At 51.1% G+C, this 12,620-nt stretch overlaps 1 protein-coding gene across 1 annotated transcript in view; it reads right to left on the bottom strand.

Annotated features, from left to right (window-relative positions):
• TACR1 (tachykinin receptor 1) overlaps positions 1-7,673 on the bottom strand; it is a 1,899,293-nt gene extending 1,891,620 nt beyond the window's left edge. The window contains exon 1 of the mRNA XM_085633481.1: positions 5,210-7,673. Coding sequence (XP_085489607.1) covers positions 5,210-5,607 — 398 coding nt within the window. The 5' untranslated portion in view covers positions 5,608-7,673. The remainder of the gene's footprint in view (positions 1-5,209) is intronic.
• Between the last annotated feature and the right edge of the window lie 4,947 nt (positions 7,674-12,620).

Genomic DNA, 12,620 nt, shown 5'->3' with positions numbered 1-12,620 from the left:
TTTAGAGACGCAATAAGATGATAAGACAGAGTGCTGAAACTTTACAACCACTCACTGCCAGTCTAGAAATCTGGGTTTAATCCATTGTTCATTTGCTTACCATGTCACCTCAGTTTTGGCCCAGCCATGTGCAAATCAGTCATGATCCTGCTCCTTATGGGAACAGCCCGAACTGCCAGGCCAGATCCTCCCTGGACCAGAAACAAGCTTCCTGAGACCGGTTACATGGTATCACCCCTCATCAGCCTGGCTAGCTTGATTCCAGTGGCACCGCGAGCAAGGGACCCACATCCTGGCATATCCTTGGCCACTTAGGATGCACATAGCAAACACAACAAGATGATGGATGGAGTGTGGAAACTATTCAACCATTCACCCTGAGTCAAGATATCTGGGTTAAATCCATTGTTCTTTGGAATACCATGCCAGCCCAGTTTGGACCCAGCCTTACACAAATCAGTCTTGATCCTGCTCCTCATGGGAACAGTCCGAACTGCCAAGCCAGGTCCTCCCTGGACTAGAAACAAGCTTCCTGAGACCGGTGACATGGTATCACCCCTCGTCAGCCAGGCTAGCTTGAAGCCAGTGGCAAAGCGAGCAAGGGGCTCACGTCTGAGTATAACCTTGGCCATTTGGGGCGAACTTTGCAAACACAACAGGATGATGGATGGAGTGCTGAAACTTTTCAATCACTCACCCCCAGTGGGCTGTCTGTAAGCTTTCCATCAGTGGAGCCCCATTAGCTCTGTCAACGGAAAGTTTACTCTAACTGTCCGACACGGTAGGGGCTGTCTGAGTAAAGTGATCACACCACCCACTTTATTTAGAGCAGATAGTGTGATGGGTTTTTTCTGTCCATCACAGCCAGGAAAAGTCTGGTGGTGAGGGACATAAAAACAATAATGACCCCCCCCATCATCTTGGGACACACCTTCCTAGGTGTGGAGTGCATTTGTTTTTTGTTTTTCACAAACAAACTTCTATTTTGGGCATTTTGTCTGAAAAACAAAACGAGGTGAAATTTTGGTGAACAGCCATGAAAAATTATGGCGGTCATCCACCAGACTTTTATTTATTGTTTCGGTAACCACGGCAAGAGATCCCCTCTTAGGTACAGAGGTGATTACTGGACCAGCGGTCAGCTCCAAATTAGACGGGCAGAGTACTGTTGAGATGGCAGAATTCATGTTCTCCACCATCCCGATAGACGATATTTCAGTAATTGAACAAAAAAGGTAGATCCTTGGTACTGAGTGGCAGTCAAGTGGGCTTTCTACTTCCTTGTCCACGCCTCTTAAGTTTCATGATATGTACTCAATTTTGTAATTCCTATCAGAATTTACATGTGCCCAAGATACACACAGAATTTTGAGAAAGTTATTGAAACGTGGAACATGACAGGTTACTCACCTTTACTTAGTGTGGGTCAAATGTGTCTTATTCCTGAAAAAAACTTTGTGAATCGGTCAAAACTGGCTTACTTGTGAGCAAAGATGTTCATGTACACTCATAAGGCCCATTTTTATAAAAACAAACAATTTAACTGACTACTAACAGGAGTGTGAAACTCTTTAAGTGCTCTGGTGAAGTCTTCCAAACGTGGCAAACTTTGTGAAAAGTCACCTAGAGGGGGCATTTACTCTCCAAATAGTTTTCTCATAAGATTTTACCTGAAAACTATTGTTGAGGTAGAAACTAAAAGCAAAAAGAAGGTCTTTGTAGTTTTTCCCACAAAACCTACATTCTGCAGAATGTCTGCCTGCTGTTTTTATTAGGAAAAAAAACACTGCCAACTTTCTAAAGCTGAAGTTGTTTTTTTTTTTTTAAACCTTCATGAAGTTGACGGAGTCCAACTTTGACAACTTCTCACACCCCGCCTGTGATTACAGATGCACACAATGGAATGGGATAAGGAGGGACACTAGAGTGATATGGTTCTGCTGCAGCAGCGTCTTCTGCATAGTTATGGACTTGCTGCATTTGCCACGTGATCCATCATTTGCTGCACAATCTGCATATTTTAACCCCAAAAAATGCTTTTATGTCAAACGGATCTCATGTTACTAAAAATGTGGCAAAAGGTGGCAACGTGTTCCTGCGCAGTGGACCAAAGGTCTACTTGCCATATTTCAGTTGATTATAGCTGTATTTGGTTGTTAAACTGATATTAATGAGGAAAAGTATTTGCCCAGACAGTGTGACCATTTGTAAAAATGACAAAATAATAAAGTAATACTATCACAAAACGTGTTCCATTATGCCACATAATTTGCCTTTCTTTGTCACTTAATTTAGTTAACCTTGCTGAATGATTTGGTCTTCCCCTGCCACATAATTCCAGCAACCCTAGGAATAAGGCGATGTTTAATAGACAGCACTAGAACCGATTTGCCATGTCTTTCAAAGACACTTTTTGCACTATGCACTTTGCCATATGTTTGCTGCTTAGGTAATAAAGAATTGCTTGGCCTGTCTTCCACACCCCCTAGGCTTATCACTATCATGTGAAGTTTTGCATGGGAGACAAAAAAATGAGCAAACACATGTTTCATTATTTTGTCAGCAGGCAGAATCAAATATTTTTGCTCCACTTTCCAAATGTGCAGGGTGGCATTGAATAGGTGGTTCAAAAAAAGCAGCGCCATTCTTTATTACTTAATCGGCAAGCATGGTGCAAAATTAGTTTTCTCCATTTCCTACCAGAAAACAGGTGACGAGTCATTTTGTTCCATTCATGAAAAATACACGTTGCCAAGCCATTGTGTCTTCTTCTTAAGAAGACTGTTACAAGTACATCAACTGGGGTATTAGTACCTAGTGAACAGTGCACGGCACTATCAAGTTGATGTACTTGTAACAGTCTTTTGATTTGCTCACACTTGGATTGACAGCAAGTGTTGTGCTGTAGCACCATTTTTCATTACAGGCTTAATTTGTGATAAAGGAGTGCTCCTCCAACCCCCCAAACGTCTAGCTCTTCTTAAGAAGCACACAGAGTCCGAAATCAGTTTGCTCCATTCTTAAGCAGAAACATAGTGCCAAGTCAATGAGCATACAGAGCCATAGTGCCAAATCGGCTCCATAGTGCCAAGTGAGCTCCATAGTGCCAAGTTAAAGAGCTCCACTCCTAAACAGAGCCATAGTGCCAAATCAGCTTCATAGTGCTAAGTGAGCTCCATAGTGCCAAGTCAAAGAGCTCCATTCCTAAACAGAGCCATAGTGCCAAATCAGCTCCATAGTGCCAAGTGAGCTCCATAGTGCCAAGTCAAAGAGCTCCATTCCTAAACAGAGCCATAGTGCCAAATCAGCTCCATAGTGCCAAGTGAGCTCCATAGTGCCAAGTCAAAGAGCTCCATTCCTAAACAGAGCCATAGTGCCAAATCAGCTTCATAGTGCTAAGTGAGCTCCATAGTGCCAAGTCAAAGAGCTCCATTCCTAAACAGAGCCATAGTGCCAAATCAGCTCCATAGTGCCAAGTGAGCTCCATAGTGCCAAGTGAGCTCTATAGTGCCAAGTCAGCTCCACAGCGCCCAGTCAGCTCCACGGCGCCAAGTCAGTTAGCTCCATTCCTAAGAAGCGTACATAGTGCTAAGTCAGTTTGCTACATTTAGAAACAGAAAACAAAATGCAAAGTCGGTTCGTTCAAGCCTTAAGAAGCAAACATAGCGCCAAGCCAGTTTGCTCCACTCTTAAGAGGCAACCATGGCGCTATGTCGTTTTGCTTAATTTCTAAGCAGAAAACATATAAAAAAGACACTTTGCTTAACTCTTACAAAACAAACGTGGTGCCGTCAGTTTGCTTAATTCATTAAAAGCTAGCACAGCGGAAAGTTTGTACGCTCCATTCTTAACAGAAAACATAGCGCCAAGTACGTTTGTTCCAGTTTCGAGAAGCAATTATAGTGTGAAGTCAGTTTATCCCATGTTTGCCCCGGTGCAAAAACATGGACCAACAGTAAACTGCACTCCTCCTTTCCTTATTACACAAGTCATAAAAGAGTTGGATAAAACTGTAGTTCAGTATGTTGCGCAGCCAACTTTAGTGAATGGTAGTTTCTTAAAATACTTTAAGATGTCAAGAGATCTCACCAGGGCCGGACTGGCCGTAGCGGGCACCGGACAATCCCCCGGTGCTCCGCACGGGTGAGGGCCGGTTTTGGGCCCCTGGGGGCCGATTTTGTTACAGGGCCGTTTTTGCAGCATAGCTGCAAAATCGGCCCTGTAACAAAATCGGCCGTAAACCGGCCCTGGCAAAGAGCTCGGCGGCACACCCAAGCCCCGGGGGGCCGGCCGAGCACTTTGCCAGGGCCGGTTTTGGTTCCCAGTCCGGCCCTGGATCTCACATGTGCTAAAATGACAAGAATGACTCGGTGGGCATAATGACAGAGTTTAGCACATCCTGCACGTGCCCGACCACTTAACTGACCACGTGACTTGTACTGCTAGGCGCGCGGCTCAGAGCCTCCAACCACGAGCAAGCCTACCAGTGTCGGGCGCCCAAGAGGGTAACAGTGCAGCAGAATCACGGGTTGGTTCGTTTACACGCTTGCCCTAGAGTGTGGTATACTTTTGGTATGTACTAAAAACAATTGTATAAGTAGTATGTTTCGGCACCATATAGGAAGGAAGCCATCATGAAGTAGAAGGGGACTTTTGACTCATAATAACGGCCACAGTAATTTTGTGGATCTGCAGCCATGGAGTTTTCCAACTAATCATGGATTTATCTAAATTGCCACAGAATGCAGCACCTGCTACATAATTTGCAGATTTCAAACATAAACATAGTTTCTCGATCAAACGGATCAAAAGTTACTTTTAGGTGGCAGAGTGCAGGCACCTTGGAAAGGTTTACTGAATGAGGTAAAACGTGTGTCCAGCCAGTACGGACCAGTGATAAGATGACAAAATAGCAAAGTAATACTGTTCATTTCGTGCCACTTAATTCAGGCAACCCTGCCGCACACTTTGTTCCTTCACCGTTACATTATTCCAGAGGTCCTGCTCAAAATATAGGGGTCAATGTGGAGACCAATAACCAGAAGACATGAACTTTAGTCTCGGCATCCACGCTTCAGCAAACGTGTGATCTGAGGCAAAGCACGCAATATCTCAGGACCAAAATTCCTACATCTGACCACTATCGAAAGAACCAAGACTTGAGGTTAAGTCTGCAGTGTGAAGGGCATAAAACCAGCTGGTCACTCACCTGTCCAAGGCTATGGCGGTCATGGAATAGATGCTGGCAAAGACAGCCGAAATGGGGAAAAAGTTGTGGAACTTGCAGTAGAAGAGGCCGTAGTACCAGTCGTTGTGGATGCCGTAGGTAAAGTTGATCACAGTGTTGAAGGCGGCCATGGAGGCCTCTGCGAAGGCCAGGTTCAGCAGGAAGTAGTTGGTCACTGTCCTCATCCTTTTGTGGGCCAAAATGATCCACATGACAATGATGTTGCCCACCACGGAGACCACGACGATGATGGAGTACGCCACTGCCCAGAGGGCGATCTGCCAGCCCGGCTGCACAAACGGGTTGGGGATGCCCTCCGAAGAGTTTCCGGTTGACGGGGTCACATTGAAAGAATTGTTCTCTGAGATCACGTTATCCATTCTCAGCTAGAGGTGGACGGCTGGGCAGCCGGAGCAGTCAGTGTCCAAGGGCTGCAGACACCAGGAGGACAGACGCTTCTTCTGAGCAGACACCTACTGGCACATTGCAAATGCCTCTCTCTGCCCAGTCAACCACTTATTCAATGTGTAATGCAGCGCAGGCGGGCTGCGCGAGCATCATTTATCCAAGGGGGCTGGGATTCTCTGCCTGCAACTTCCTAGCAAATGACTGCTCGCGGCATCATCCAGTCAACTGGCACGGGATGAGGGAGAGGGCGTCCTGTGTGGGGCTCCTGCTGGCACCGCGTACCACGGAGTATTCACTGGCGAAGGGAGTGGCACGAGAGCCCGTTAGACGAGGGGCGTAGAAGAAACCTGGGATGGGGTGGAGTCCTGGAGGGATTAAATAGGGGCACTGGGTTGCGGGAAGGGTCAAAGCCTGCGGATGGACAACTCCAGTGGGAAGGCAAGTGAGCGACAGGGACACGGGCGGCGACGCGGGAGAAGAACTGTCCATGCGCATAGGAGGAAGAGAGGAGCAGCACAGGAGCGGTTCAGAAGATGCAAAGCAGGAGATGAGCTGCACAGAAGGGATTCGGGAGAAGAAAGGCAGGAGCGGAGCTGCACAGAAGGGATTCGGGAGAAGAAAGGCAGGAGCGGAGCTGCACAGAAGGGGTCCAGGAGAAGACAAGCAGGAGAGGAGCGGCACAAGACAAGCAGGAGAGGAGCGGCACAAAAGGGGTCCAGGAAAAGAAAAGCAGTATAGGAGCTGCACGGAAGTGGTTCTGGGGAAGACAAGCAGGAGAGGAGCTGCACAGAAGTGGTACAGGAGAAGACAAGCAGGATAGGAGCTGCACAGAAGCAGTTCAGGAGAAGACAAGCAGGAGAGGAGCTGCACAGAAGTGGTACAGGAGAAGACAAGCAGGATAGGAGCTGCACCAGAAGCAGTTCAGGAGAAGACAAGCAGGAGAGGAGCTGCACAGAAGCGGTTCAGGAGAAGGGAAGCAGGAGAGGAGCTGTACAGAAGCGGTTCAGGAGAAGGACAGGAGGAAAGGAGCTGCACAGAGGGGGTCCAGGAGAAGACAAGCAGTAGAGGAGCTGCACAGAAGGGGTCCAGGAGAAGACAAGCAGGAGAGGAGCTGCACAGAAGCGGTTCGGAAGAAGGAAAGCAGGAAAGGAGCTGCACAGAAGCGGTTCGGAAGAAGGAAAACAGGAGAGGAGCTGCACAGAAGGGGTCCAGGAGAAGGGCAGCAGGAGAGGAGCGGCACAGAAGCAGTTCAGGAGAAGAAAAGCAGGAAAGGGGTTGCACAGAAGGGGCTAAGGAGAGGAGCTGCACAGAAGCGGTTTGAAAGAAGGAAAGCAGGAAAGGAGCTGAACAGAAGCGGTTCAGGAGAAGAGAAGCAGGAGAGGCGCTGCACAGAAGGGGTCCAGGAGGAGACAAGCAGGAGAGGAGCTGCACAGAAGGGGTCCAGGAGAAGACAAGCAGGATGGGAGTTGTTCAGAAGCGGTTCAGGAGGAGACAAGCAGGAGAGGAGCTGCACACAAGCGTTTCAGAAGAAGGAAAGCAGGAGACGAGCTGTACAGAAGTGGTTCAGGAGAAGGAAAGCAGGAAAGGAGATGTACAGAAGTGGTTCGGGAGAAGGAAAGAAGCTGCACAGAAGCAGTTCAGGAGAAGGAAAGCAGGAGAGGAGCTGCACAGAAGGGGTCCAGGAGGAGACAAGCAGGAGAAGAGCTGCACAGAAGCGCTTTGGAAGAAGGAAAGCAGGAAAGAAGCTGTACAGAAGCGGCTCAGGAGAAGGACAGGAGGAAAGGAGCTGCACAGAAGCGGTTCAGGAGAAGACAAGAAGGAGAGGAGCTGCACAGAAGCGCTTCGGAAGAAGGAAAGCAGGAGATGAGCTGTACAGAAGCGGTTCAGGAGAAGGAAAGGAGCTGCACAGAAGCGGTTCAGGAGAAGACAAGCAGGAGAGATGTTGCAGAAAAGCGATTCAGGAGAAGAAAAGCTGCATAGGAGCTGCTTAGAAGCAGTTCAGGTGCACGAACAAAGCAATCAAACACTAGAGGAAGAGCGCAGGACAGTGTGCAGGGGAGCAGGAACTACGCGGCTGCCCAGCAGGAGCAGTCCGGCAAGAGAGAGTAGCATGAACAGCTGTGGAGCACCGTGAGAACCAGAGAAAAGGAGGAGCAGCACGGGGTACTTAAGAAGCAGCGAAAGAGCCCAGAGGCGCAGTACAAGGGCGCGGGTGCTTACTAGGAGTGAGAAAGGGTCAGCCAAGGCACAGGGCAAGACGAGCAGTGCAGGCGTGCTTGGGTGAGAGTGAACCAGGAACAGCGTCGGAGCGAGAGGGGAGCACGGAGGTAAATGGGAGACGAGAAGCACAGCAAAAACGGCTCTCGAGCCGTGCAGGAGTAAAAGGGCACCACTACAGAGGAGGCGAGTAGGACAAGGGCAGCACGGGCGGACCTATTGCGGGGTACAAGCTCCTGAGGAGCAGAACATGAGCAGTGGGGGAGCTTTGCAAGAGAAGCACTGGGGCTAACCGCTGGATCCCCCGAGAAACGGGAGAAGGTGCACGAGGACGGTGCGGGCGCAAGGCAGAAGGGGAGCTGGGAAGGAGTGCAGGGGGGCTGGTGGGATGAGAGCAGGGGGGCTGGTGGGACGAGAGCAGGGGGGCTGGTGGGATGAGAGCAGGGGGGCTGGTGGGACGAGAGCAGAGGCAGCGCAGCTCTCTCAATGCACTGGTGGTGGGTGGGTAGCTGTAGCTAGCGAGAGGTCACCACGGAGCAGCAGGGCTCTGTCACACACACGTCCTACAATCGCAGCGGGTATTCGGACGCTCCCAGTGCAATCCTGCAAGCCCCGGTGAGAACGGAGTAATATCTGCTGTAGCAGCGCACTGGGGGGCAGCTCCAGCGGCGCTCAGAGCAGGTGCACCCGAACACTGGCAGCGCCCGGCGGGCGGGCACGCCAGGGCAGAGTGCACTGTCGGGAAGCCCCCTGGGCAGGGGTCAGAGTAGGAACCTACGGGCTCTGGTAGTGCCCAGCGAGGAGATCAGAGCTGGAGCGGCAGGACGCTAGCAGGGCTCAACATGGGCAGAGGGTTCGGACAGTGCACTGTCGGTAAGCTACTGGGGGCAGGACTAGCACGGGTTTTGGCAGTGCCCAGGACAAAAAGTAGAGCAGGTTGGCTCTGGCAGTGCTTAGTAGGGAGAACCAAGCAGGGGCAGAGGGTTCTAACAACGCATTGGTAAACCGCTGGGGTAGAAGGCGGGCGGGTGGGGGAAGGGGGAGAAGAGGTGAGACACCCGTGCTCTGGCAGTACCCAGCCAGGCGAACAGAGCAGGAGCAGCCGGACGTTGGCAGTGCCCAGGAGGGAGATCAGAGCAGGAGCAGCTGGGCTCTGGGCTACCCTGGAGGGAGGTCAGAGCAGGGGTTCTTTCAGGGCACTGTTAGCCAGCCTTGGGGGCTGAAGGGTGGGGTTATCAGAGCAGGCGCAGCCGGGCTCTGGGCTACCCTGGAGGGAGATCAGAGCAGGGGTTCTTTCAGGGCACTGTTAGCCAGCCTTGGGGGCTGAAGGGTGGGGTTATCAGAGCAGGCGCAGCCGGGCTCTGCCCGTGCCCATCAGGGAGATCATAGCACGAACAGCCGGGTCCTGACTGTGCCCAGCAGAGATAAGAGCTGAAGCAGCGGGGCTGCGTGGGCTGCCAGGCTCCGGCAGTAAGTTCCAGCAGAGATATTAGAGCAGTGCCCGTTGGGTGGGCTGGCAGGCTCGGGCAGCATGCAGGCTGCACACATACAAACACAGCTGCGTGCAGGAGCTGAACTCACAAAACTGTACCACCCCGAGGGTGTCACCGGCGCTCTTGCATTCTCACACTCCGAAGAGTTTGACTTGGGGAGGGTGGGGGGGGGGCGGCTATAAGCGTGCTGTCGCGTCAGAGGGACGAGCTTGGCGTGAGGTATGCCAGGCGTGGCTGTCAGCCCCGATATCTGACAGCTCACGGATGCCGCCTGTCACTCTCTTCCAAAGTCAGGCCCGAGGCAGGTGCGCAGCAGAGGGTGGCGGCTTCCGCTGGGAGCCTACATGGGAACTGGCAGCTTCCACAGCACTACTGGCCAAGCCTAGCGGGTGCTGCCGCACTTTGTAACATTCGTTTATTATTCGCTTGCAAGCAGACTCCGTCCGGTCTCTGGCGCAACCTAAAGAGCAGGGCGTTAACCTCCTCAAAATGCTAACGCGCTGCGAGGCCATACTGACAGCAATAAAGCCTGCGCGCTTTAACATAACATATCATTCCCGACTTGTAGCTGTGCGTAAAAACTACAAGTAATAGAACACAAAGAACAGCGCCCCTTCGTGAACTGGTGACACATGCGGTTGGACATCTGGAGATATTGGTTTTTGAGACCAGCATGTGCGAGGTTGGTGTCTTAAGAATGAGCAAGTCATTTAGTGGGGCGGGTCCTGCCAGGTCTCAGACCCCACAGTAATTAAAAACCGACGTTGAAACGGGTCTCTATGGAGCTCTTTGTTCATATCTTTAACATTACTAGTGAAACACTCATCAATTTATCAGCGATCATTGTAAACTCTCTTAATGTATTCCATGTCAGCGATGCAATCCCAGGTTACATTTCAAGTTTTGTACATTATCTTGCACTCCCTAGGAGCAGGGCTGCTTTTGGCATGAGTGAGCTGGGCAAGGGCCCAGGGCGCCAGTCTCCAGAAGGGGGAAAAATAACTGTCTCCATAAAGGTCTAGCAAACAGCAACACCCCTCTTCCTTGGAGCCAGTGATTTCGTTTAGTACTTCTATCAGTTTTACCGCGCCGGGGGCGCTGTTTTTAGCACCCTGCCAGTCCCCTACCTTGCCCTCCCATCTGGGTCCAACTCTGGGTCGACACACATCAACAGCTCCTCCGCTCCAAGTAACTTGGACGCAGCCGGACAGAGCGACGGTGATTCAGGTGAGCTGGGCGAAGTGCAGAGACATTAGTGCCAATATCAGCCACACACACCAGCCCTCTTGCAGCAACATATAGCATAAATAAGCAGACAAGACAACTTTTGGTGGAGAAAATTGCTGCAGGTTTATTAGCATACCAAATATGCCAACATGGTGGGTTATCTTACAGGCGATCCAAAGGCAAGCCGCCCCTCGCGGCCTACCACCTGATGGGCCAACTTGCACCGTGGTCTTAGCCAATCGGTGCTTAGCGGTTGTGGTGAGGGGATAGCCCCCCCCCTTCCAGTGAAATCTTGTTCCACCATATAACTCACGCCCCCCCTACGAGGGGCAGAGCGTTCAAGCGACCCCCGTTTGTACAGGTTTCCAACCGCCCGTAGGACAGATGGGGCACCGTCGCACCCCAGGGTCCACCGCACAGACTTCCTGGGGATATTGGGCCTCAGCACCCTTTGTGCTCCAGAAGAGGGTACCCCTGAGTACCTTTCCGCCTCTGGGTCGCCATGTAACTCCGCCTGCAACACAAATAAAAATATTAGAACCTCCTTCCTCCCCTCACCCTGACACGCCGGGTAAGCGGTAGGGAGGGAGTTGGCGTCGGGCGAGGGAACAAAGAGGCCGTCAGGGGGACGGGGGAGGACAATATACCTATCCCCAACCCCCCACTGGCCGGAAATGACGTGCAGGGGGGACCCCAACCGGGGTCTCTGAAAACACTAGACTGCCCAGTGTGCCATCTTGTGGCACTAAAGGGGCTGCCCTCTTATGAGGGTCCCCTGTGGGGACAGTCGGTCAGCCCGCAGAGTTCAGAGGCAAGTCGCAGCTTTGATGTAGCCAGCTGGAGGCTGGCCTGTGGAAAAGGGCTGCTGCCTCATTTTATTCTCCCCAGTAGCGAGAGCAGTACATTTCTTTCCGCCCAAGGCACTATTGGAGCAAGCAGTAGAGGATGTTCTTTATAACAAGTGGTGGGCGGGGAGTGGGGAGGTGTGGGAATAAATAACATAAAACTAAGCACTTACTGGGTTTTTCTGTTCTGGTCCCGACTCCAATTCCCCATGTGCTGGTGCACACTGCACAGGCTCCTAGGCACCAATCAAGATGCTGCTCTCATACTGGTCATACAGCATGAGAGCAGTGCAGTGATTGACCTCAGCGGGCTGGTTTGATGCTTGCTCATGGCCTACGAGCCTGTGCTTCTTCTCACCCAGCTGTGCAGCACATCTCGTGTGGAGAGAGATCTAAGTGCGCATGATGGTTTGGCTGGCCTCCGTCAGCTAGCCAAACCATCATGCGCACTCTCAGTGTGCACTACTCCTTCCCTGCTGTCATCATGGCCTGCCCCGCCCAGACTTGGCTGGCTCTAGGCAGAAAGAAAAGAAATGATGCTAAAATGGTTATATTATCGTTTTATTTTTTGCTTTTCCTTCAGGTGACTCTCAGCGGGAGGCATGGCGGTGATGCGCCTCTGCCATAGCGGAGAAACTGCTGCTGGGAGCAAGGGCCTGCTCTGCCCAGGAGTAATTGCCTTTTCAAGATGTTGTGTTTCTATATTTTACCAAGCAACATATGAGTATTAAATAATGCACACTTTGAATTAAGTCATCTCCAGCTGTTTATTTGGAGCTATAAAAGTAGTGTGAGTTTCTCATAGTGGCCGTCAGTCAGTGCGTAGCTAGGGGGGCAAGGGGCAATGTTTTTGAGTGTGACAGGAGTTGTGTCTGTCGACTACCTCCATCCCCCTGGCCCCAAGAACAAGCTGTCCGTCGGCCGCCACAACCCCCACTCCTACCTGCACCCAGGAAGCAAACTTAGAGGCCAACCCGGGCGGCAGTACCTTTAGCTATGCCACTTTGTCATAAAGGTGTGCAGATTACATGCACATCTGTTTCAAACAATTATGGACCCAGGAGGACCAAAGAAGGGCAGAGACGTCCTCAACCACGAGGTAAGAAGGGACACATCCTCCCTATTTAATACTCACTAAACGTAATGGGTGTCCCTTCAGAAGAATGCCAAGTGTTGCTTAGGGGTCAGGCAAAGTTCTTGTTG

Source organism: Triturus cristatus, chromosome 11 (genome assembly GCF_964204655.1).
Source record: "Triturus cristatus chromosome 11, aTriCri1.1, whole genome shotgun sequence".
Taxonomy (NCBI): Eukaryota; Metazoa; Chordata; class Amphibia; order Caudata; family Salamandridae; genus Triturus; species Triturus cristatus.
Note: the sequence above shows the minus strand (reverse complement) of the source record. Positions and strands in the feature narration are given on the sequence as shown.